We start from the raw sequence: 22,976 nt of genomic DNA, 5'->3' as shown, positions 1-22,976 counted from the left end.
GACGACAAAGCTTGATTTCAGAGCAGACATAGGCCAAGAAACCATGGCATTGAGTGTGCTGAGTCCGGACAAATGATATTTATATACACATCCAAATTTGAAGAGAAAATGTATTTCTTTAGGTTTCAAACACTGTAATAGAAATAAAGCAAAAATAAAAACCTGTTGCAAAGTTCTAAATTGTCTTCTTTGGGATTCTTCTAGAATGGATTCTCGTGATGTGAATGGGAGAACGTGTTTAAACCTGCGACTTAACAGTGGAATTAAGAATTGGTAACAGCCTACTCCTGCTATAAAGATGTTTTTAAAAATCAGCTTTATTGAAATATAATTGGCATTAAATAAATGGCACATATTTAAAATGTACAATTTGATAGGTTTTGACATATATATAATCATGAAAGCATCACATCAATGAAGATAGTGAACATATCCATCATCTCTAGAAGTTTCTGTGTGCCCCTTAGGAATCCTTCTCATCCAACCTCCAGCAACCACTGATCTGCATTCTGTCACTATACCTTAGTGAGCCCATTAAGGCCATACAGCTCACTGATTACTCGCTTTGGATTAGATCAATTCCTAAAGCAAAGATTATAGACAAGCAGCCAAAAAATTGATGAACCCAAAAAGAGGATTTTGGTTAACTGATAGTGTGTTTCAGTTTTAATATGTTGCCAACATCCTATCTAATAAAAGACAAAAAGGGTAATTAACCATACCTCCGCTATGCTTCCCATTGGCTAATCAGCAAGATATGCAAATTAACTGCCAACAAAGATGGCAGCCGGCAGCCACACAGCTGAAGCGAGCAGGAGGCTTGCTTGCTCCAGTGATGGAGGAAGCCAAGGTTCCCAGCCTGCTGCGGCCTGCTCTAAGGTCCAAAAGCAACAACTCCAAAAGCAACAAAGTTTCAATTATAGAAGCCAAACAAACCCCAGATACCTGCTTTCAGCCAGCCATAGCCTCAGAGCTGGAGCGAGCAGGATGGCAACAAAGTTTCAATTATAGAAGGTAAATAAATCCCAGAATAAAAAAAAAAAGAGACTGGGAGCTTCAGTTGCCGGCCAGTCTGAAAACGGCCCTCAGCCCCTCACCCAGACTGGCCAGGCACCCCAGTGGGGACCCCCACCCTGAAGGGGGTGTGACCAACTACAAACAGCCATCAGCCTCTCACCCAGGCTGGCCAGGCACCCAAGCAGAACCCCCACCCTGATCCAGGACACCCTTCAGGGCAAACCAGCCAGTCCCCACCCATGCACCAGGCCTCTATCCTATGTAGTAAAAGGGTAATATGCAAACTGACCCTAACAGCAGAAAGACTGGGAATGATTGGTCACTATGACACACACTGACCACCAGGGGGCAGATGCTCAATGCAGGAGCTGCCCTCTGGTGGTCAGTGCGCTCCCACATGGGGGAGCTCTGCTCAGCCACAAGCCAGGCAGATGGCTACCAGTACAGCGGTGGTGGTGGGAGCCTCTCCTGCCTCCTCAGCAGCGCTAAGGATGTCCGACTGCAGCTTAGGTCTGCTCCCCGCTGGCAAGTGGACATCCCTCGAGGGCTGCCGGGCTGCCAGAGGGATGTCTGATTGCCAGCTTAGGCCCAATCCCCCGGGGAGCAGGCCTAAGCCAGCAGGTGGTCATCCCACGAGGGATCCCAGACTGCGAGAGGGCACAGGCTGGGCTGAGGGACCCCCCACCCCCCCGCGCCCTGAGTGCACAAATTTTTGTGCACCGAACCTCTAGTTTTAAAATAGATAACTATCTTGAAAAATATCTGGCATTACCAGGCTTGAGTTTCTGCTTGAAAACAATCGGGCCGAAACCGGTTTGGCTTGGTCGATAGAGTGTTGGCCTGCGGACTGAAGGGTCCCAGGTTCGATTCCGGTCAGGGGCATGTATCTTGGTTGCGGGCACATCCCCAGTGGGGAGTGTGCAGGAGGCGGCTGGTTGATGTTTCTCTCTCATCGATGTTTCTGGCTCTCTATCTCTCTCCTTTCCTCTCTGTAAAAAAAAAAAAAAAAAAAAAAAAAAAAAACTCAATAAAATATATTTTTGAAAAAGAAAAAGAAAAAAGAAAACAATCGGCAAGTGCTCTGGCCACAATCACCACCATTCTAAATGGTCTCCCTGACTCAATGGCAGGTTCTAATATTGTTGCTATTTTCTTTGGTAGCACAGGAGAAAGTAACTTTTTAATACATGATATCAGATTTAGTTATTACTCTTTTTTTTTTTTTTAAATATATTTTATTGATTTTTTACAGAGAGGAAGGGAGAGAGACAGAGAGCTAGAAACATCGATGAGAGAGAAACATCGATCAGCTGCCTCCTGCACATCTCCCACTGGGGATATGCCCGCAACCCAGGCACATGCCCTCGACCGGAATCGAACCCGGGACCTCTCAGTCCGCAGGCCGACGCTCTATCCACTGAGCCAAACCGGTTTCGGCTAGTTATTACTCTTAAAATAATTTTTATTGGTTTTAGAGAGAGAGAGAAACATAGATTTGTGGCCCCACATATTTATGCATTCATTGATTGATTCTTGTATGTGCCTTGACTGGGGAATCAAACCCACAACCTTGGCATATTGGGATGACACTCTAACCAACTGTGCTAGCTGCCGGTCAAGGCCAGACTTTGTTATTTCTTGCCTGCTTATTCCACTTGATCCTTCCTGTTACACTGCTCCACCCCTCACTTTGTTGTTGTTTACTATGTTCTTTATCTGCCTAGAACACCTTCATCCTGTGGAAATTCAGCAAAGTCTGATTTATATATTGCCTCTTCAACAAATTTCCAACATGCTTTTCTGGAAATAATCAAGCCTTGGGTTCCTGTGATCTGGATTCCAAAACGTTCTGGCCTTGAGTTTCACCATTATTATACCACATTACCTCTCAATGTTACCTGGTAAATATGAACTTTGGCTGCCTAAAGGAAGGGAAAGACCACTGCCCAGGAGTCTCTTAACTGGGAAAAACACTTCATACCTTAGGAGCCCTAAAACAGCCCTGACCGATGTGGCTCAGTTGGCTGGGCATTGACAGGTTGCCAGTTCACTCTTGATTAGGGCATATGCCTGAGTTTCAGGCTCCATTCCCCAATAAGAGGCATGCAGGAGGCAGCCAATCAATATTATGTTCTCACATGGATGTTTCTCCCCCTCCCTTCTCTAAAAATCAGTAAAATATATATATTTTTAAAAGAGCCCTAAAACAATGCTGATTTGCACAACAAGTGAAACATTCTGCCCCCAGAAATTCTAGGCTTTAGAACTAGAGGACTTAGCCAACAGTTCTTGTAATGTTCATTGATTTGTAAGCAAATAATTTCAACACCTAATGTGTAACAGAACTCTATCCAGACGTTGGGAGCTAGGACAGACTGCAAGCAGAGCACTGGAAGACTCTGAAGTAACCTTTGAGTTGGGCCTCAAAAAAATGTTTTTGCTAGAAAAGTAATTTGGAAACTAGAATAGCACCTGCAAAAACCTGTGAAGTCCTGGATATAGTAAAAGTAGAGTTGGAGCAAAAACAAGCAGAGAGGAGCCCTAGCTGGTTTGGCTCAGTGGATAGAGCGTCAGTTTGCGGTCTGAAGGGTCCCGGGTTCATTTGCTTCAGGTCAAGAGTACATGCCTGGGTTCTGCCTCAATCCCTACTGGGGTGTGTGCAGGAGGCAGCCAATCAATGATTTTCTCTCATCATTGATGTTTCTCTCCCTCTCCCTTCCTCTCTGAAATTATATATATAATCTGAGAGGATGAGCAGGAATGGCTGGAAACCTAAGCCAACCATGTAGGCATTGAATTCCAGGCATCTGGGTTGTTAGTTTTTATTCCATTACCAATAGGCAACTGGATAAAGAATTGTGATCTCACTTTGGAGAAAAGTTTGGATTTTTTTTACTTTATCCCTAATGCAATAGAGACTTTCTTTGCAGAGGATGGGCCAGTCAGAGAAAAGGCTCAGGAATTGGCTGAGGCTAAACTTCTTTCAGGGTCTCCTCAGCTCCTTCCAAAAAGGGATTCATGTTGGTAATGGGTAGAGAAAAAAAATATAACCTACTTTCACAAGTTTTTAAAAAATGTTTTCTTAAAATTGATTTTTAGAGAAGAAGGGAGAGTGATAAGACAGAAACATCTATAGAGCGTTGGCCTGTGGACTGAAGGGTCCCAGGTTCGATTCTGGTCAAGGGCACATGCCTGGGTTGTGGGCTTGATCCCCAGTAGGGGGCTTGCAGGAGGCAGCCAGTCAATGATCCTCTCTCATCATTGATATTTCTCTCTCTCTCTCTCCCTCTCCCTTCCACTCTGAAATCAAATATATATTTACATATATATATATATATATATATATATGCACATCGTAAGCACTCAGAGAACTACTATTGTTACTGAAAGCTTCCACCTGAGTACGGAAATTGAGTCCTGAGGAGAGAAAAGAATGCCCAGTCAGGTAGCAAATTCATGATGGAGTTGGGACTGCAATACAAGTTTCCCAGACGGTCATACATGTTCGCAGCATGGGGGAAGTGTTGGTGGGAGCGTGCAAGAAAGAAGATTTCAGGCGCAAGGCTTTTGGGGCTGAATCACAGCTTCTGAGCGAGAGAAACAAGCTTGACGTGGGTCTTTGTGCAGAATGACCAGCTCCTTGCGGACCTCCTGAGTTTCTGGCACCTAGAGCTAAAGCCCTTCCTATTGCATCCTGGGAGTGGAGGGTCATCCCCGGTGCATGGAGGGACGTGTAGTCTTTTCCCTGCCCCCGCCTTCCCAGCTTGCCCGCCTCAGAGGCCGCGTCTCTTCATCTTTCCCAGCAAGCCCCGCGCGAGAGCCGGCTACTGATTGGCTGCGGGGAGCAGGCGGCTCTGCCGGCAGCGGTTACCCGGGTTTCCGGTGCGCGGCTACCGCAGGCGAAGCCGTGAGGACGTCGGCTGTGGGGTCCGTCCCGTGGCGGCTGGAGGGAGGAGGCGATCAGAGGGCCCGTAGGCCTGAGCGCTTTCGGTCAGTGGGAAGAGTCACGCAGATTCCGCGCGAGGGCTCGGGCCGGAGGGCAGGGCTGAGGCCTCTGCGCGTGCGCGGGTGGCTGAGAGCGGGCGGCTCGCGGGGCGTGGGTGGCTGTGCGCGCGGGGGGTGGGAGGGAGGCCCATGTGGGGCCCGGGAGGCGGGGGAGAGGCCAGGAATCGAGCGTCCCGCCACGTCAGTCACCGGCCGGGAACCTATCCCGCGCTCGGCGGAGCCTGCGGGGCCCGCGTTGTGTCGGAAAGAGGCCTCAGGGAGAAGGAGGCCTTTCTTCCCCTGCGCCCGGAGCAGCGCCCCGACCACCTGCCTGTGCACGCCAGGCGCCCCTGACCCGCCGGAGACGGAGGGAACCGAGGGTTACCGCCGGGGCAGGCCGGCCAGTTTGTGTTTAGAAGCTTGGTGCATCCGGTATCGGGAATTCCGATCCAGGCTGAGAAGAATTCCGAAGTCTTGGGAAATAGCGAGTGTGCTTGTTTCTGTAGGATCGGCTCCTCGCCTCGCACTGCAACCACAATGAAGAACCAAGACAAAAAGAACGGGGCTGCCAAGCAGTCAGGCCACACTTCCAACCCGAAAAGCAACCCGGGGCAAGTGGAAGCCGGACCAGCCGGAGCCCAGGGGCTGCCCAGCCGGGCGGCCTCCGCGGCACAAGCCGAAGGTTCCGCCCGCCAGACTCCCGGGAAGACGGAGGGTGTGTGCCAGCCCTGCTTTCCCTGCGGGCCGGGGGAGGAGCTTGCGGTGCGCCAGTCTAGCTTCTGGAGGTAGAGGCCCCTGTGGACCCAGAGAGAAGGAAGTTAGAATGGGCGGGGACAGTGCGGGTCTGGGAGGTAGGAGAGCCTTGGGCGCTAAGCACCGGAGCAGAAAGAGCTCTTGGGAGAAGGCTCTGGCGGGATGAAATCCGGAGCAGTCAAACGAGACACCAGCTTGCAAGTCCAGGTTGGAAACGCCTCCTGTGCCGGGGGGTAACTGCTCTTCATAGTGGAGGCACTTCCGGAACTTTTTTACTATCAAGAAATGATGTTCACTAGGAGGAGAAGGGGGTGGATTAGACATTGGGCTCCTGCTACATGCCATCCCTCTGTGCGGAAGGCTTTACCTGATTTCTTTTATACTCAGAAAAGAAATACTCCTGTCATTTTATAGGTAAATAAACTGAGGCTTACAGAAGTTAGGCCACATTTAATCCAAACCAGTAAGTTTGGGCCTGAATAAATCCCAACCAGTGGTATCACCTTCTCATTTCACATTCTGCCCTTCCTCCTCCTGTAGGAGCACAGGCCAAAGGCTCTCGGCCTGGGGCCCTCCGTGATGTCTCAGAGGAGCTGAGCCGCCAGTTGGAAGACATCCTGAGTACATACTGTGTGGACAACAATCAGGGGGGCCCAGGTGAGGATGGTGCCCAGGGTGAGCCTGCGGAACCTGACGATGCAGAGAAGTCCCGGACCTATGCCTCGAGGAATGGGGAGCCTGAGCCAGAGATCCCAGTGGTCAATGGTGAGAAGACCTCTAAGGGGGAGCCAGGCACAGACGAGATCCGCGCAAGTGATGAGATGGGAGACCGAGACCACCGAAGGCCACAAGAGAAGAAGAAAGCCAAGGGTCTGGGTGAGCAGAGGGCAACTACTTGTGAGGCTGGTGAGGGGAGGGTGTTTGGACCTGACCTTCTTTGGGCTAGCCTGCTTCCCAGTGCAGCGGCCACACCAGCTTAATCACAGCCAGGGCTGTGGGGCCGTAGCATAGAGGTGTGCAGGTTGTTCACTGCACAGGGACTTCTGGCCTTGGGAGCAAGTGAGAAGCGAAATCCAACCTGCTCTCTGAGAAAATGGGGAGCAGGAGATCTGGGGGGACTCCTGTGCCAGTCAGCACCATTTCTCATCTGTGCGACCTTAGGCAAGGCCTTTTCCCTTTTTGGTCCTTAGCTGTCACTTCTCTACAGTAAGAGAAGAGGACTAGACCAGGGTTGAAAACTCAAATAAGCCAAGCTAGCCAAGAAAGTGCCCACTTCATCCAAGGGTTACTGCCACCTGGTCCCAGCAAGTTGATAGCATGTAAAACTACAGGCTAAGTCTAGTTTTCCTTAAAAAAAAAAAAACCCAGCCAGAGTTATGTGCAATCTCTAGATTTTTAACAGTTGGCAATTGGTATGCTAGGAGCCAAACAAAACCTATCTGTGGGTTGGCTTTGGCCCACTGTGCCAGTGATTTGCAGTCTCTCTTGGAGCCTCCCAGGGTTGCCATTGCAGAAGTCTAGTGCTGTGCTATGTACAGTGGCCCTCCAGGGAGACAGGGAAGAATCTGACTCAGGCACAGGCATTGCAGGAAAGTAATTTGGGTGAGGGTGGAAGTAGAGGGCTATTGTGTCTTAAGTTCCCTGTTTGGCTACTTCTGTTGATAAGAGTTTCATAATTCTTGCCCTGACCAGTTTGGCTCAGTGGATAGAGCGTCGGCCTGCAGACTCAAGGGTCCCAGGTTCGATTCCGGTCAAGGACATGTACCTTGGTTGTGGGCACATCCCCTGTGGGGGGAGTGTGCAGGAGGCAGCTGATTGATGTTTCTCTCTCATCGATGTTTCTAACTCTCTACCCCTCTCTCTTCCTTTCTTTAAAAAATCAAATATATATATATATATATATATATATATATATATATATAAAGACTTTCATAATTCTCAAGGAGACCTGTTCCTTTTTGCATCCTTTCTGTTTCAGAGGGGAGTTCCTTGCATTGAAACAGTAGTACTGAATTCATAGATCAGATATATACACATACACACACACACACACACATTTTTTTAAAATATATTTTATTGATTTTTTTACAGAGAGGAAGGCAGAGGGATAGTTAGAAACATCGATGAGAGAGAAACATTGATTAGCTGCCTCCTGCACACACCCTACTGGGGATGTGCCCGCAACCAAGATACATGCCCTTGACCGGAATCGAACCTGGGACCTTTCAGTCTGCAGGCCGATGCTCTATCCACTGAGCAAAACCGGTTAGGGCTTTTTAAAAATATATTTTTATTGATTTCAGAGAGGAAGGGAGAGGGAGAGAGATAGAAATATCAATGATGAGAGAGAATCATTGATTGGCTGCCTCCTGCATGCTCTCCACCGGGAATCAAGCCCGCAACCCAGGCATGTGCCCTTGACTGGAATCGAACCCAGGACCCTTCAGTCCACAGGCCGATGCTCTATCCACTCAGCCAAACCAGCCAGGGCCACACACATATTTAATATCTTTATTGATTTCAGAGAGGAAGGGAGAGGGAGAGAGAGAAACATCAATGATGAGAGAGAATCATGGATGGGCTGCCTCCTGCATGCCCCCTACTGGGGATCAAGCCCGCAACCGGGCATGTGAATCGAACCATGACATTCTGGTTCATAGGTTGATGCTCAGCCATGGAGCCATGCTGGCCGGGCAGGAACACTTTTCTTAAACCTGTTGGTAGAGCAGGTAGTTGTTTTTTTCTCCCATTCCTGGTGCTCACCAAGGAGATTCCACAGAGATTTGGTCATTCGTTTTTGTTGTTGTTAATCCTCACCCGAGGATATTTTTCTATTGATATTTAGGGAGAGTAGAAGAGAGGGAAGGACACAGAGAAACATCTATGTGAGAGAAACACATCGATTGGTTGCCTCCTGCACAAGCCCTGACCAGGGCCCGTACCAGGGAGGAGCCTGCAACCCAGGTACATGCCCTTGACTGGAATTGAACCCCAGACCCTTCGATCTGCTGGCCGATGCTCTATCCACTGAGCAAAACCGGTTAGGGCCAGTCATTCATTTAATAAGCATTTGTTGAGCATGTCCTCAGCGAGGGCCACTAGGGGCAGCACTGAGCTGCATTGGTAGGCAGAACTGAGTTGGTTGCAGACCTCATGAAGCACACAGAGTAGCAGGAAAGGCAGCCAGTTCAAACAGAAATGTAAAGTACGATAGTGGGCCCAGGCCTGGAGGGGACTCCCAGAGAAAGGGGTACATGCCTTTGTTCCCTGTACTTTGCAGGAAAGGAGATCACGTTACTGATGCAGACATTGAACACACTGAGTACCCCAGAGGAGAAGCTGGCAGCTCTGTGCAAGAAGTATGCTGAACTGGTCAGTTCTCCCCCTTCTCCTTGCACCCTCTCTGCCTCGGAACATCAGCAGGCCACCCAGTATGGGGTTGAGGGTACAAGGGCAGGTGGGTGGCTTAATTTCTGTTCAACCTCTCTCAGCCTTTTCCGTATCTGACTGGGGGGGTCTAGTCCCAGCCACCTTTCGGTCTGACAGTACAGTAAGAAGAGAAATTGTACATCCCAGTGCAACAACATTAATCATTTGATTTTCTCTTAATACCCAGTCTGTAGTCAGATTTCCCCAATTGTTTAAAAATGTCACTTTGATCAAATCAGGATCCAAAGGAGGTACATTTATTACGTTGTGTTGTTACGACTTTTTCCCTCCTTTACTCTAAAGCAGTTTTCATCGATCTGCCCTGCAGATCAGTTGTCCTGTTCTAGCTTTGTGGTGGCATTTAACTTGTTCCTTTAGCTCCTTAGTTCCTGTAAATAAAGTGGAATTTTTCTGGGAAAAGAGAGCAAAAGCGATGAGGGCATAAGGAATTTACGCTGAGTGAGAAAGAGATTATTTAAAGGAAAGTGAAAGAGTGGTTGGTTCAAAGGCTTGAAGGTCAATAGGGTAGTAGACCTGAGACCTCAGATATGGATTGGAGAGGATGAGCTTGGAAGATACGTGGTGGTCCTGGCTTGGGATGAGATCTTGGAGGTGGATGCAGTTCTGAATGATGACAGAGTTGCCAATTGAAATGTGACTACTCTGAATCTGGATGTGTTGTTAAGTGTAAGACAAAGAGGAGTAGCAGGTGATCTCATCTGAGGGCATGAGTGTCCCCTGAATTGGGGGAATGTAGTGGTCTGAGAGCTGGGAGAGAAACGGATCTGCTGGCTGTGTGCTTCTGTCCTATCTGAGTGTCCATTTCTGTATCCTTGAGGTATGGGGGCCCTAAGGGTTCTTGTGAGGAGCAAATGGAGTGCCCACACAGTGTCCGGCCTGAGCTGTTATGGCTGGAGTTGGGGGAGAGGGCCCGGGTTAGGTCAGCCCAGGGGACCCTGGAGCCGCATGGGAAGAGCCTCCCAGGGTACTTACCTGCCCTCCGGTCCCAGCTGGAGGAACATCGGAACTCCCAGAAGCAGATGAAGCTCCTGCAGAAGAAGCAGAGCCAGCTGGTGCAGGAGAAGGACCACCTGCGCGGGGAGCACAGCAAGGCCATCCTGGCCCGCAGCAAGCTCGAGAGCCTGTGCCGCGAGCTGCAGCGCCACAACCGTTCCCTCAAGGTAGGCTGGCTGGGCCCCCTAAGACGGACAGTTGGTTACCTTAACTTCCACTTATCTTTGGCGGCTTTTCCCTGAAAAACTAGCACAGGTTTTCAGTACAGAAGTAGATTTCCCCAGTAATGCCCTGATTAGCAAGAACTACTTCTAACCATTTGAAATGTACTTGTAGTAGGGAAGGTAAAGGCTAAGAATCAAAGAACCCAGAGTGCTTGCCTTCAGGAGTTCTCAACTCCATCATAGTCCCCAGCTAAGCTGGGGTCCAGTGCTGACCAGCAGCTCTTGTCCCGGTGTTGGTCAGTCAGGAATGTGGGTCCTTTCTCCTTGTTCTGCCTTTCCTAGGGTGGGGTCACTGGTTAAAGCCTGGTCACTGCTATGACCTCCAGGTCATACAATTTGGATCAGTAAATATATGGTATTTTGCAACTTGCTTTGCTCGTTTTTAATTTGTCTTTTAAAACATTATAAATTTAATGTGTTTGATGTAAGATGATAAAAGTATAACAAGTCAAAGGTAATAGTCACCCACTGTCCTCAACCCCAGTGTCCAGCAGAAACTGCTGGGAAGTAAACCTACTAATATGTAAGTTTAAGTACAACCTTTTAACTTTCCTATCTACATAGAAAATCTTACATATAGTTTTTTAAGTAAAAGTATTATACATGTATTTTTCCATATCCTATTCCATTTTCTCACTTTACACAACGCTTTATCTTTCCTCCCTGTCGTTATACATAGAGCTATCTCATTCTTTTCAGCAATGTCATTATATGGGTATATTGCATTTTATTCCTGTCCTCATTAAGGTATTTTTGGGTAGCTTCCAATTTTTTACTGTTATCCTATATAACAAAAGCCTAATATGCAAATTGACTGAACAGCCGAACGCCCAGTTGCTATGATGTGCACTGACCACCAGGGGGCAGATGCTCAATGCAGGAGCTGCCCATAGGCCAGCCACAGAGGGGAGGGGGCTCCCAATCGCCCCACCAGTCGCCCTGCAGATCAGCACTGGTCGCCAGCCAGGCCTGGGGACCCTACCCATGCATGAATTTCATGCACCGGTTCTCTAGTATATAGAGAGTTAGTGAAAATTCTTGTTACATATGTCCCTGTCTAATTACACAGAATTTATCTAAGATAAATCTCAGAAGTGATATGTCCAGATTGCCTTCCCACTAACTGTGTCTGAGTGCCTAATTCTGAACAACTTTGCCAAACCTGGGTATTTCTGAATCATAACTACTTGATGGTATGGGGGGGTTGGCTGTCAAAGATGCAAGCACATTAAAACAAGACTATTAAGGCCCTGCCAGGTAGCTCAGTTATTTAGAGCCTGTCCCAATACCTCAGGGTGTGGGTTTGATCTCCGGTCAGGGCACATACAAGACACAACCAATAAATGCATTAAGTAAGTGGAACAACAAATCGATATTTCTCTCCCTTTCCCTCCCACTTCCCTCCCTGTTTCCCTTCCTCTCTCTAAAAATTCACTAAAAAAAAAAAAAAGAGAGAGAGAGACTACTTTATAAGTCTGGAAGCATAGGCTTAGGAGATCCAGAGTTCTTTAGAACGGCTCTTAACAAGGATGCCTGCATTTTCTAGGGAGAGGCTCTCTCACTTGTTGCCACCTGAGATACAGAAGGGTTAGGAGCCCCCATTCCTTGACATCTTGGAGCCTGGCTATTCATCACTGTGAGAGCAGGGAGGACTATTGATAGAGCCCATCCCGGGCTAGTTGGGTGGCAGGGGGAGGAGCCTTGCGAGGCTGGCTGGGGAGCAATCGATGATGGAACTGGGTCTGACTTCCCTGCCCAGGAAGAAGGCGTGCAGCGGGCCCGGGAAGAGGAGGAGAAACGCAAGGAGGTGACCTCGCACTTCCAGGTGACGCTGAATGACATTCAGCTACAGATGGAACAGCACAATGAGCGCAATTCCAAGCTGCGCCAGGAGAACATGGAGCTGGCTGAGAGGCTCAAGAAGCTGATTGAGCAGTATGAGCTGCGAGAGGAGGTGAGGTGTTGTGGACAGCACCTTGGCCAGGGAATTGGAGGTTGTGGGTGTGGCAGGCACTGGGACAGCACTTTTCGGGCTTCATTCCATTCTCCTATTTTTTATTTTTTTGAGTTTTCAGTATCCATTGATTGATTGGTTTCAGAAAGGAAGGGAGAGGGAGAGAGGGATAGAAACATCAATGATGAGAGAGAATCATTGATTGGCTGCCTCTTGCACGCGCCCCAAATCAGACACATTAATATTTACGCAGTTTATGCCCTGACCGGTTTGGCTCAGTGGATAGAGCGTTGGCCTTCGGACTGAAAGGTCCCAGGTTCAATTCCAGTCAGGGGCATGTATGTACCTTGGTTGCGGGCACATCCCCAGTGGGAGGTGTGCAGGAGGCAGCTGATCAATGTTTCTCTCTCATTGATGTTTCTAACTCTATCTCTCTCCCTTCCTCTCTGTAAAAAATCAATAAAATATATTTTTCAAAAATAAAATTAAATATTTACGCAGTTTAACTTGAGAGTATCCTCACCTACATTATAATTAGCCATACAAAGGTACAGGTCATGTTTGTCTGCCAACTTCTGACAATTTCAGTTTTCAGAATTTTTTAGAATTTGAAATCCCAGGGGAGGAGCTAGACCTAGGGTCAGTGATCTACTCTAAAGGCTACGTCCTCTGATTCCTTGCTGCTCTTCTGCCCCTGTCACCAGAGTCCCTCTCTTTGGGTCTTCACATGCTTGGCTTTTCTGGGCCTCTGTTTCTTTGTGAAAAGAGAGACTGCCAGCTACCTTACAGTCCCAGACCAGACCCCTTCCTAGGCCCTGGAGGTGTGGTGATAGGTGATAGGTGGGACAGTCCAGTGTGGCAATCATTGTATGCAGGGCCTAGAGGGGCCTCCTCTGGGAACAAGGCTGCTTGTGATGCATGTGGTTTGAGAGGAGTTGGTTTGGTTCCTGTCCTACAGAACTGAAAGACATGCAGGCTTACTGAGCCACCAGAGTGAGGCACCTACTTCAAAACCTGAGGACTTCCCCCTCCTGCACCCTACCCCCCACCTGTTTCCCACCAAGGCAAAATAGATTTGGTACTGCCTGCAGAGGTAGAGCTGTGGGCCCCAGGCCCTATGTTCCTCATTTACACCCCACCCCCAGTCAGAATCAGGCACTGCCATCCTGCCCGCTCTGAGCCTCTGCGCTTCAGATCACAGGAGACTGAAATTCATGTCCCAAACTGGACACATCCCCAAGCCACCTTCCCTTCCGCATTCAAAAAACACAATTCCCCTACATCCCTTTTTTTTTTTTTTTTTTTGTAGCACTTGAGTTCATCACCTTCTCTCACCCGTCCCTGTTCCCAGGGCTCCTCCTGTAGTTAGGACAGCTATTCCTTGCAATATCAAATCTTCACCTATAGATTGAGCAGAGCTCTGCCAATAGAGCTAAGCTGTTGTGTTGGCAGAGGTGTCATTTTTGCCCTTTCTTCCCCCTTACAAGGGAGTCAGGCTATAAAAGTGAGGGTTGTGAGCCCCATGGATTGGTCTCTCTTGGGGCTGGAGATTTGAGTATTTATTGACTTCCTGGGAGCTGATTTCATCCATAACCCCTGTGCTCACCCAGGACTGACTCAGTGGGAGAGAAATAAGGTGAGGTTGGACAGTAGGCTTTCCAGGGACGTGGGGCCCATGTCCTATGGGACACATGGGAGTCCAGCATGTCAGATTGAGATGGGAGGCTGGGCAGGGAGCTCTGGAGTCTGTAGCCATTAGGCCGGCCTCTCTGAGAAAGGGAAAGGCAGGTCCTAACAGGTGGACCCCTCCCACCATGCTTTCCTGCAGCATATCGACAAAGTCTTCAAACACAAGGACCTGCAGCAGCAGCTGGTGGACGCCAAACTCCAGCAGGCCCAGGAGATGCTGAAGGAGGCAGAGGAGAGGCACCAGCGGGAGAAGGATTTTGTGAGGCTCAGGCTCTGGGGTTGGGGGGTCTTGGAAGAGGTGGGTTGGGTTCTGGCTTAGCTCATAGTCACGTTTGTGTGGGAAAGGTTGGTGTCTGGCCAGAGCAGGGCACTGCTTCCTCAGATACCAGTCAGAGAGCAGGACACTTCAGTAGGTTCTGGTGTGTTTGGCAAAAAACACACACAGCCCCTTGGGGCTTCTAACGAGGTCTGATGTCCTATCTTGGAAATAGCTCCTCAAAGAGGCAGTGGAGTCCCAGAGGATGTGTGAGCTGATGAAGCAGCAGGAGACCCACCTGAAGCAGCAGGTGAGACCGTGTGTATCTTGACCCTGTGCCTCCAAGGTCTCCTCATTGGGACCCGTCCTGGGGGCAGGGCAATGGGACCCTCATTCTAGGACTACCTTGACTGCTATGTGACCTTGCTGAGTCTGTTCTCTCTGGACCCGCCCAGCACCTGTGTGGTGGTGACCAGGTGGCTAGGTGAGCTTGAAGGACTTCATTCCTAGTCGGAAGTTGTGCTGCTTTTGAGGGGGTGGGGACAGATGGTTGGTTTTAATTCTATAAATTATATGTAATTCTGGAAGAAACATTTGAAGACAAACATAAAAAAACAAACAAACAAAAAAAAAAACATGTCACCCCAAATCCTACTTTCTAGGCTTACATGAAGAAAAATGGGATCTTGGAATTGTTGGGTCAGAGGGCCAAGCATGGGTCTGAGTGTGTGGACCAGAAGTGCCCTCTAGGGAAGTTCGGTCTTAACTGTGGGCTTCTTTCTCGCCCAGCTTGCCCTATACACGGAGAAGTTCGAGGAGTTCCAGAACACTCTTTCCAAAAGCAGTGAGGTGTTCACCACATTCAAACAGGAGATGGAAAAGGTAACCCTGGCCCAGGCTGGGTATGGCTGCAGGGGCACAAGCTGCTTCATTCAGAATGTGGTGCCTCACTGAGAGCTGTTTACAGTAACAGTGTGATTGAGACCAAGGGAGGGACTGTAAGAAGGAATCACACCTTCCTCCCTCATCTTCCGGGTTGTCCTGGAGAAGGGACTGCCTTGCCGTTTCCTGTTATTGGCAGTGGGCATTTAACTTGAGAGGTCCTAAGGTGGCACCGGAAGCACTGGCTGTGTCCTGTACTGCCTTGCCTGCTGCCATGGGACTGTTGCCCCACCTTGGGGACACAGGTGCAGACAGCTTGTGCCCTGACCATTTCCTCTGCCTGTCACATAACCCAGATGACTAAGAAGATCAAGAAGCTGGAAAAAGAAACCACCATGTACCGGTCCCGGTGGGAGAGCAGCAACAAGGCCCTGCTGGAGATGGCTGAAGAGGTGGGCTGAGTGCACTCTGCAGCCAGGGCTGGGGTGTGCAGTTACTGAGTACCAGGCCGTTTTCTGTAGTTCTAGCAGTGAGTGATGCAGCTGGCATGAGGTGGAGCTGGGCACGTCTGTCCAAGTCCAAGGCACTGCCAGCTCTCCCCAGGGGAGGTGGTGAGCCCAGTCATAGGCCTGCAGTGGAAGCAAAGGGAATAAATGGAAGAAAATAAGGAACAAGAAAAACAAATGGTGCCAATGATGTGTGTAGTTTGTATGTGGAGTGGCCCCGATCATTTGATTTTGTGACTTGAGATGTAGGAGAGGAAAGTAACTCTATGCTAGAGTAGCTACTGCAGCCAGACCTGCTGAATGTCTGTGCTGTGCCAGTTCATTGAACCTTTCCTTGAGATCTGTGAGGTTGATGTTAGTAGACGAGTTTAACAGATCAGGAGATCAGCTACAAAACCAAATACTTTGCCAAGGTCTTCTGGTAGATATATGGAGAAAGCCATGCCCCTCCCCTACACCACATTGCCCTCAACTGACAGCCAGGCCTTGGCATAAACCAGGGCTGTTCACTTGAAAGGGGCCAGCTTTGGACTCCAGTCTGCTCCCAGCGTTGTTAAAGTGTGAATGTTTTCTACCAAGTGGCAGTGGCAGGTGGAGGATCGATGGCATAACACTGAAAGGCCCCCTTTCTCTCCCTAGAAAACCCTCCGGGACAAAGAGCTTGAGGGCCTGCAGGTGAAAATCCAGCGGCTGGAGAAGCTGTGCCGGGCGCTGCAGACAGAGCGCAACGATCTGAACAAGAGGGTACAGGACCTGAGTGCTGGTGGCCAGAGCCCCCTCACTGACAGCGGCCCTGAGCAAAGGCCAGAGGCTGCCACTGCCTCCAAAGAGCAGGGTGGCGAGGGGGTCCAAGCACCTAGCTCTACAGGGGCCACAGAAGCTCCCTGCTGCCCCGGAGCACCAAGCACAGAAGCGTCAGGCCAAACAGGGCCCCAGGAGCCCACCTCCACCACCGCCTAGGGAGCCTGGCACTAGGGGCATGCTGGGAAGGGAGCAAGCAGCCCAGCCAGGCCTGGCCCATGCAAGGCTCCCACTGCTAAGTAGTCCAGTGCTGAGGCCCAGGGTGCTCTGACCTGGCTGGCATATGACACTGCAGGTTGGATTTCGTGGGTCAGCTTCACGTACATATGACATGTGCAAGGCCTCATACATTTATATCTGTAAGTGTAAAATAGGCTTGCACTGGATGCAGAGCGGGTGTGTACAGATGAAGGCAGTGGCTCTTCTGTGAGCTGAAGAGTCGAAGCGGAGTCATCATCTGTAACCGCCTTCAGTGACCTGGCAGGACAGTGACTTGAACATTTCTCTGCCTGACATGAGGCTTAGACCCCTCCCCTCCCTGCCCTTCAGGGATCATGACAAGTGACACACCCAGGCCTGACTGCGTTTCTCTTGTTGGCAGGGCTTTGGCAGCTCTGGCTCTCCTAGCTCCTCTGGACACTTCTTTGCTTTTCTTAACCAGGAAAGGGGTCCCCAGACAGAGCCTTGGCAGGGCACTCAGAGCTGGTGATCAAACCACTTTCCTGCCTCAGACAAGGAACCTGAAGAATGTTCTGTGTAGGATGATGTGCTGGTAGGGAGCCCTTTCGGCACTGCTTCCCCTGCCCTGCGGTAGTGCCAGGACCAGGCCAGTGATGCTTCTCAGTAGCCTTATCATTCACAGGTGCCTCTCTAGCCTGCACAAATGATTGATGGGATCACCCAAAGGATTCTTTCGGAAGGTTTTTTGTTTTTGTTGCACGTGACAGTGTTTGTATGGAGGGTCTCCTGAGGAGGGAGGAGGAATACTCCAGAGGTGGTGCCTGGGTTCCTGGCTTCCAGTGCCTCACCCCCCTCTCCACCCCACCCAGCACTTTTGTCATGTGGTGCTTAGGTTCCTGTTTGATGAGATCAGATTGTGGGAGAAAGGAAAGGAGTTTGAATCCTATGGGTTTCAATCCTGGAAGGCCACCATCAATGCCATCACCACTGCCTCCATGTAGCAGTCGCTAGGCCCCAGGAGCAGCTGTTCCCGGTGGCTTTATGAGTCTGTTTCTGCTTCCTGCCCCCATCCCCACTGTGCAGTCCTTGAGATTTGCTCTGGTTCCATTGTCCAAGGAGTAAGCTGAGTGTCCTCGATATCCTACTTCTTCCTGTGTGGGGGCCCCAGCTCTTGTCTGACAACTGATGGATAAGAATGAGAATTGACTAACCCCCAGAAATCCACAAAGTGGCTGCAGATATTCCCATAATCCCCTCCCCTTACATGTTCCTCTATACTTAAAGTTCTGCTGGTTGCAAATTTGCCTAAGGTATTAGGCCACCTTAATACAGAGCAATTTTCTGGAACAACAGATGAGTCTTGGGTCAGGAAGCAGAGCTCCTGGGGACTGTCCCCTCTCCAGCGGGGCCTGGGCTTCTGTAGCTGAGGGAGCCACAGACCAAGGCGGATAAAATGGTTGAGCTGATGCTGTATTTTCTTAAAGCTAATTCATTATCATATAGGTTCTTTCATCTTACACAACTAGCCCATGCTTTCAGCCCTTAAATCCCTCTTAGAAAATAGGTTCATGAAGAGTATTAAGTACTCCTTGTTCTGGCTTTGACCAGAGATGGCAAGTGAAAGGTACACCATCTCTCTGCTCCATAGTAGGTACCACTAGTCTGTTCAGAGTTTTTCCTGCTCATTCTTGGTATTTCATTTCTTGAGGTTCCCTCGGCAGCCAGTGCTGAGACCTGTTTGTCATCCCTGGCTGAGATATTGCTCCTGTGGAGAAGTGTCTTCCCCTCTGAAATGGGTGTGTCTAGAATGGTCCCTGAACATGCCTCTTCCTGTTCCAGTAAGGCTCCCTCACTCATGCCGGGTTGAGGTACTCAAGAACTGCCCCATACAGGGTTTGCTGGGCTGTGGAAGCATTGGGAGGAGGCAGAAGCTTTTGCCCACCTCTTTAAAGATCAGGTAGACCTGCAATAGCCCACATGATTGCCTGCCTCACTTCACCTACCTCTTAAGGCCCATGGGGTTAGCGGGGAGGGAGCCCAGTGTGATGGGGTGGGAACTCAGCACAACAGCTCTCTGAAACCAAGTGGAGCTACAGGGAGCAAGGTGGCCTCAGCTGGGCTTCCGGATCAGAAATAATAGGCCCTGGGCAGGGTAGAACCATTGCTCTCAGCTCTGGGCATCCTGGTCAGGCTGTAGGTAGGGATCCCATTCCTCTAACTCCATTGACCAAATCATAATCACTACAGCTGTTCTGCTTGCTCCGCTTTCCAAAGTCAGCCCAGGTACCTGGGTGCTGCCAGCCAGGAGCCTGGGCCAGATGCGGGGGATGTGGCCTCTGAAGGCCAGTGCCTTCCTCGCTAGGGCAGGTCCCATGCACATGACCTCAGTTCTAGGACCAAGAGCTGTGTTGGTTTCTTGGATTGCTAGCTTTTCCTCCAGGGGACCACAGCAGGCGAGGCTCACAGCCCAGAGCCCTTGGCTCTGCTGACAGTAGTTGTGGTTCAATGCAGCTGAGAGCTTCATGTACACCAGATTCTAAGAGGTGTCAACAGCACTTTCTTGTTTGTTTTCCATGAGGTTTTTGGACCATGGGCTGAGCTCAGGCACTTTTTTCTGTAAGAGAATGTTATGTCTGTAAAGATGGTTACTTTCCCTCCTCTACCCCAACTGTGGTTGCCCTGGTGTCTAGGGGAGGGCCAAGGCCTGCTGAGCTGATTCTCCAGCTGCCCCAGCCCTCCCACCTTGCACAGCACAGAAGGTCACCCCAGGGACAGCCAGGTACCCACCTCCTGGGGGATGGGTGCTGCCATCTGTCTCTAACTGCTTCCCTTATGGCCCACCTTGGCCTCCCAGATTTGTTTGAAGCTGTGCTGACAGCTTTTTTCTTTTTTTTTTTTGTCTCATTTTGGTATTCACAACAGCCAGGGACTTGATTTTGATGTATTTTAAAACCCTATTAAATAAAGAGTCTGTTGCCTTATTGCTTCTGTCCTGACCTTTGTGGTCATTCGGGCTTGTGAATCCATCCAGCCATCGGTGATTTGTCTGGATCTTCTGCTAAGTCTGGCTGTGCCCTGATACCCTGCATCTTCCAGAGTGCCCTCCCTCCCTTCCAGCTCAGGACACAGACTCACTGGAGCTGCCCAAGTGGAGCCCTTCGCAAAGCTGACATGATACACATATGTGTGGGAGCACCGGAGATGATTCTCACAAAGTCAAAAATTGGCCCTACCCTTGGAGGGCTCACAGGCTGGTGAGGGGAAAAGGGATGTTCGAATGTGGAAGGGGTGGTTGTCCTATGGGACCAAAGAGGAGGAAGGCCCTGTCCCCTTCAGCAAGAGAATAGGGGTGGATACCTGGAAGGGCCTATGGCCCAAGGAGCAGGTAGAAGTTCGATAACCATTTAGTACAGAGGTGGGGGACCTTTTTTTGCTAAGGGTCATTTGCATATTTATAACATTTGCGTAATATAATTCACTTAATATACATTTGTGTTGCTATGAAAAAAGCTCTTAGATTTATTGAATTTTGAGTCCTGCCTATGATTGCCTTGGCAGGGCCATGCCAACTTATTTCATGGGCCTTATACAGCCTGCAGGCCAGACGTTCCCCACCCCTTGTTTAGTAACAGTGGTTCAATGCAGGTGCCCTGGAAGGGGTGGAAGAGATGATGCAGGGGCCAAATAAGTCACCAAGAGCCGGTGTGCCAGATTTGGGCTATATCCAGGGAGACCCACTGAAGGTCTTTAGGGAGGGCCCATAGGAATGCAGAATCAAGGGCAACAGAAAGCTAGGCACATGGTGAGGTCCAGATTAGACAAGTGGCATCACTACTATCTGGGCTGTCTGCCATGGGCAACATCTCTTGGCACCAGCCCACCAGGGACCTCCAGGTCCCTTTCCTTTGATTTTGTGTGTTCTTTGACCACAGTCTGCATATAGTTCTTAAGAATGAACTGGTTTCAGCCTGACTGGGTGGCTCCATTGGTTGCAGCATCATCCCCCTGCACCAAAGATTGTGGGTTCAGTCCCTGGTCGGGGTCAGGGTGCATACAGGAGGCAACTGATCAATGTTTCCCTTTTTTCTCTCTCTCAGTAAAAATCCTCCGGTGAGATTAAAAAAAAAAAAAAGAATGAACTGGTTCCTTATACACTCCTGCTCACCCACCCCAAGCTCCTATATGGGACACATGCTGGATGTCTCACCCAGCACCCTGTTCTCTCCGGGGCCTGGGCTGTTCATCACAAAGGACCATATATGAATGGCCAACCAATGACAGAAACCAAGTGCCCTTCCCTCCACATCTCCACAAGTAGATGTGTCCACACTGTGTAACAGTCCCCAGAGAGCCCCTGCCCCTTCCAGTCAGGGTTCTAATGGGTTGATATTTTTCTGTGCTGGCCACGTTGGTTCCAAAGATCCTTTGGAGGGGGGCAGGGGAGACCGCCTCAACTGGGAGCTCTGAGCAAAGCAGCTCTAAGTATTACCACCCTAGAGGTGCTCCCGGGCCCTCTGCCACTTTCCCACAGGAGCCTGGTGCCACTCCTGCAGTTCTGTAAGGGAGGAGGGGTCCTTCCAGCTGTCCTGTCTGCCTGTGCAGGCCCGTCTCAGATCCCTGCTCATCGAACAAGTCCTGACCTACTAGTAATGTCTCCCCTTCAGGAGCAGTCTGGGCAGTGAAAGCACCTGGGAAAGAGCCTTGCTGGGGAGCCTGCTGAAACAGCGCCTCGTCCCTCCCTAACTCAGCCGGAGGCCAGGCCCAGGGACGCTGCCCCAGCCCCTGGGGAGAGGAGGGGGGGGGCGGGGGGACAGCTGTGTGCACTGCCCAGGGCAGCTATTTGAGCCTGTAGGGCAGCCTGTCTCCTGTTGCATCAGATGCTTCTCTGAGGACCTGAGCTGGGAGCCTCTGCCAGGTCTTTAAATAGCTGCCCCACTGATCTCCTGGGGCAGCAGGGGGTGGGGAAGTGTGTCAGCCTCCAGGCCTGCAGTCAAACACCAGGTTTCCATTCACCGAAGCCCAGTTCCCAGGTCTCCTGGGCCTGGGGGTGGGCCTGTCCTGTCACTTCATCAGTGACTGAGTACAGCCCCCAGCGCTGTACCAGCGAGCAGTGTCTGGTGTTGTGGGAGGAGTGCCACTGCCCTCAAAAGACTATTGTTGACTGTTGGTAAAAGGAGGCGATGACGGGATGTTCCGCCAGGGCTGTGATGAGGGTTAAATGACCATAAAGTGCTTAAAGGGGTCCTGGACTCACTTGATGGATCATGTCTTCTCCCAGTTTCTTCCTGTTGCTGCTGCCCTGGTGCTTCGTCCATGCTTTTATATATGTCCATTCACATTCCCTCTCTTCCCTCTCTGCATTCTTCTTCCTGACAAAGCCACCACCATTTTGTGAGACTATAGTTTCTCTCCAAAACAGATGGGAAAGTGAAAGGATTTTTCGATTGCCATCACACAACATCGTAGCCACCTTGTTCAGGTGAGGAGGTAAAGTCTTGAGAGGAGCAGCATAATAAATGTGGAGACGCTCTCCCATCTTACCCCACCACATGCGATAAAGGTCACTTTCTCTTTAAATGCAAATTACCTCCTGCCGGCTCCGCTTCCACCCTTCCAGTTCCCTGTTCCCGGTAGGAGAGGGCGGAGGAACACACACGGAAGCATCACTCCAGACCCCAAACCTTCAGGTCTGTTGCCCCTGGGAGTGGGGTGGGGCAGAATGACACTCCCTTTGAGATCCTGGCTCCTGAGCTGAGCGATCCACTTGGCACAGGTTTTGGGGGTTGAGTGGGAAACAGATCCCAGGCTGTGCCCAGCGGTTCCTGGGGAGCAGAGGCGCCCACTCCAATTCTTCTATCAAGTCCCTAATTGGGTCAAGCTGCCGCAGGTCTCCCCTCTGCCACACCCCCTAATGCCAACCAGCCATATGCCGATTTAAATGCCCCCAGCACCACCACCATCCCAGAGTGCAGATCAGGCTTGGTGGTGGCAGCCTGGAAGGAGCAGCTCGGGGAAAACCCCCAGAAAGGGCCCCCAGACCTCCCCGGGGAGGACCTCAACAGACCTGGGCTTGCGGGCCAGCTCCGCCCGGAGGCCCAGCAGCCAGTCACAGGCCAGCCATTGTTGGGGCCAAGGCAGCCAGCTGCTGCCCACCACCCACCCCAGCGAAGCCAAGCAGGGACTTTCTGAGTGGGGAGGGTGAAGCAGCTGGAAGCATGTCCCAGGGAACTTCTGAGAGTTGCCTGGTGTTTGAGTTTGGGAGTAGATGGAGGAGAGGGTGCAAGCAT

General features: G+C 50.3%; 3 protein-coding genes across 4 annotated transcripts in view; 2 read left to right on the top strand and 1 right to left on the bottom strand.

Annotated features, from left to right (window-relative positions):
• The first annotated feature begins 4,852 nt into the window (after positions 1 to 4,852).
• On the top strand, positions 4,853 to 19,673 carry TXLNA (taxilin alpha). Of its 2 annotated transcripts, XM_081086591.1 has the most exons (11): positions 4,853 to 5,007; positions 5,508 to 5,716; positions 6,295 to 6,630; positions 9,035 to 9,126; positions 10,194 to 10,364; positions 12,181 to 12,375; positions 14,204 to 14,323; positions 14,556 to 14,630; positions 15,110 to 15,202; positions 15,559 to 15,654; positions 16,348 to 19,673. In XM_081086591.1, the coding sequence occupies exons 2-11, from the start codon at positions 5,539 to 5,541 to the stop codon at positions 16,666 to 16,668; spliced, it is 1,677 nt and encodes a 558-aa protein (XP_080942717.1). In that variant the 5' UTR covers positions 4,853 to 5,007; positions 5,508 to 5,538; the 3' UTR covers positions 16,669 to 19,673. The 2 variants fall into 2 exon arrangements, with proteins under 2 accessions (XP_080942717.1, XP_080942718.1); XM_081086592.1 differs by lacking the exon at positions 5,508 to 5,716 and having other exon boundaries at positions 4,888 to 5,007.
• TMEM234 (transmembrane protein 234) overlaps positions 13,681 to 22,976 on the bottom strand; it is a 27,684-nt gene continuing 18,388 nt past the window's right edge. The window contains exon 5 of the mRNA XM_081086604.1: positions 13,681 to 15,831. Coding sequence (XP_080942730.1) covers positions 15,824 to 15,831 — 8 coding nt within the window. The 3' untranslated portion in view covers positions 13,681 to 15,823. The remainder of the gene's footprint in view (positions 15,832 to 22,976) is intronic.
• CCDC28B (coiled-coil domain containing 28B) overlaps positions 22,319 to 22,976 on the top strand; it is a 4,736-nt gene continuing 4,078 nt past the window's right edge. The window contains exon 1 of the mRNA XM_081086601.1: positions 22,319 to 22,376. The gene's annotated coding sequence lies outside the window, so the exon portion shown is untranslated. The remainder of the gene's footprint in view (positions 22,377 to 22,976) is intronic.

The sequence above is a fragment of the Myotis nattereri genome (genome assembly GCF_964212035.1).
Source record: "Myotis nattereri genome assembly, chromosome: 3".
Taxonomy (NCBI): Eukaryota; Metazoa; Chordata; class Mammalia; order Chiroptera; family Vespertilionidae; genus Myotis; species Myotis nattereri.
This window is presented reverse-complemented; position numbering and strand designations above follow the sequence as displayed.

What these genes read in the sequence shown, in the direction of transcription:
- TXLNA (XM_081086591.1), top strand. Translation starts at nt 5,539, where the DNA reads ATGAAGAACCAAGACAAAAAGAACGGGGCTGCCAAGCAGTCAGGCCAC. An exon ending in GACTCCCGGGAAGACGGAGG is followed by an intron (nt 5,717 to 6,294) that starts GTGTGTGCCAGC and finishes CTCCTCCTGTAG; the next exon opens with GAGCACAGGCCAAAGGCTCT. An exon ending in AGTATGAGCTGCGAGAGGAG is followed by an intron (nt 12,376 to 14,203) that starts GTGAGGTGTTGT and finishes GCTTTCCTGCAG; the next exon opens with CATATCGACAAAGTCTTCAA.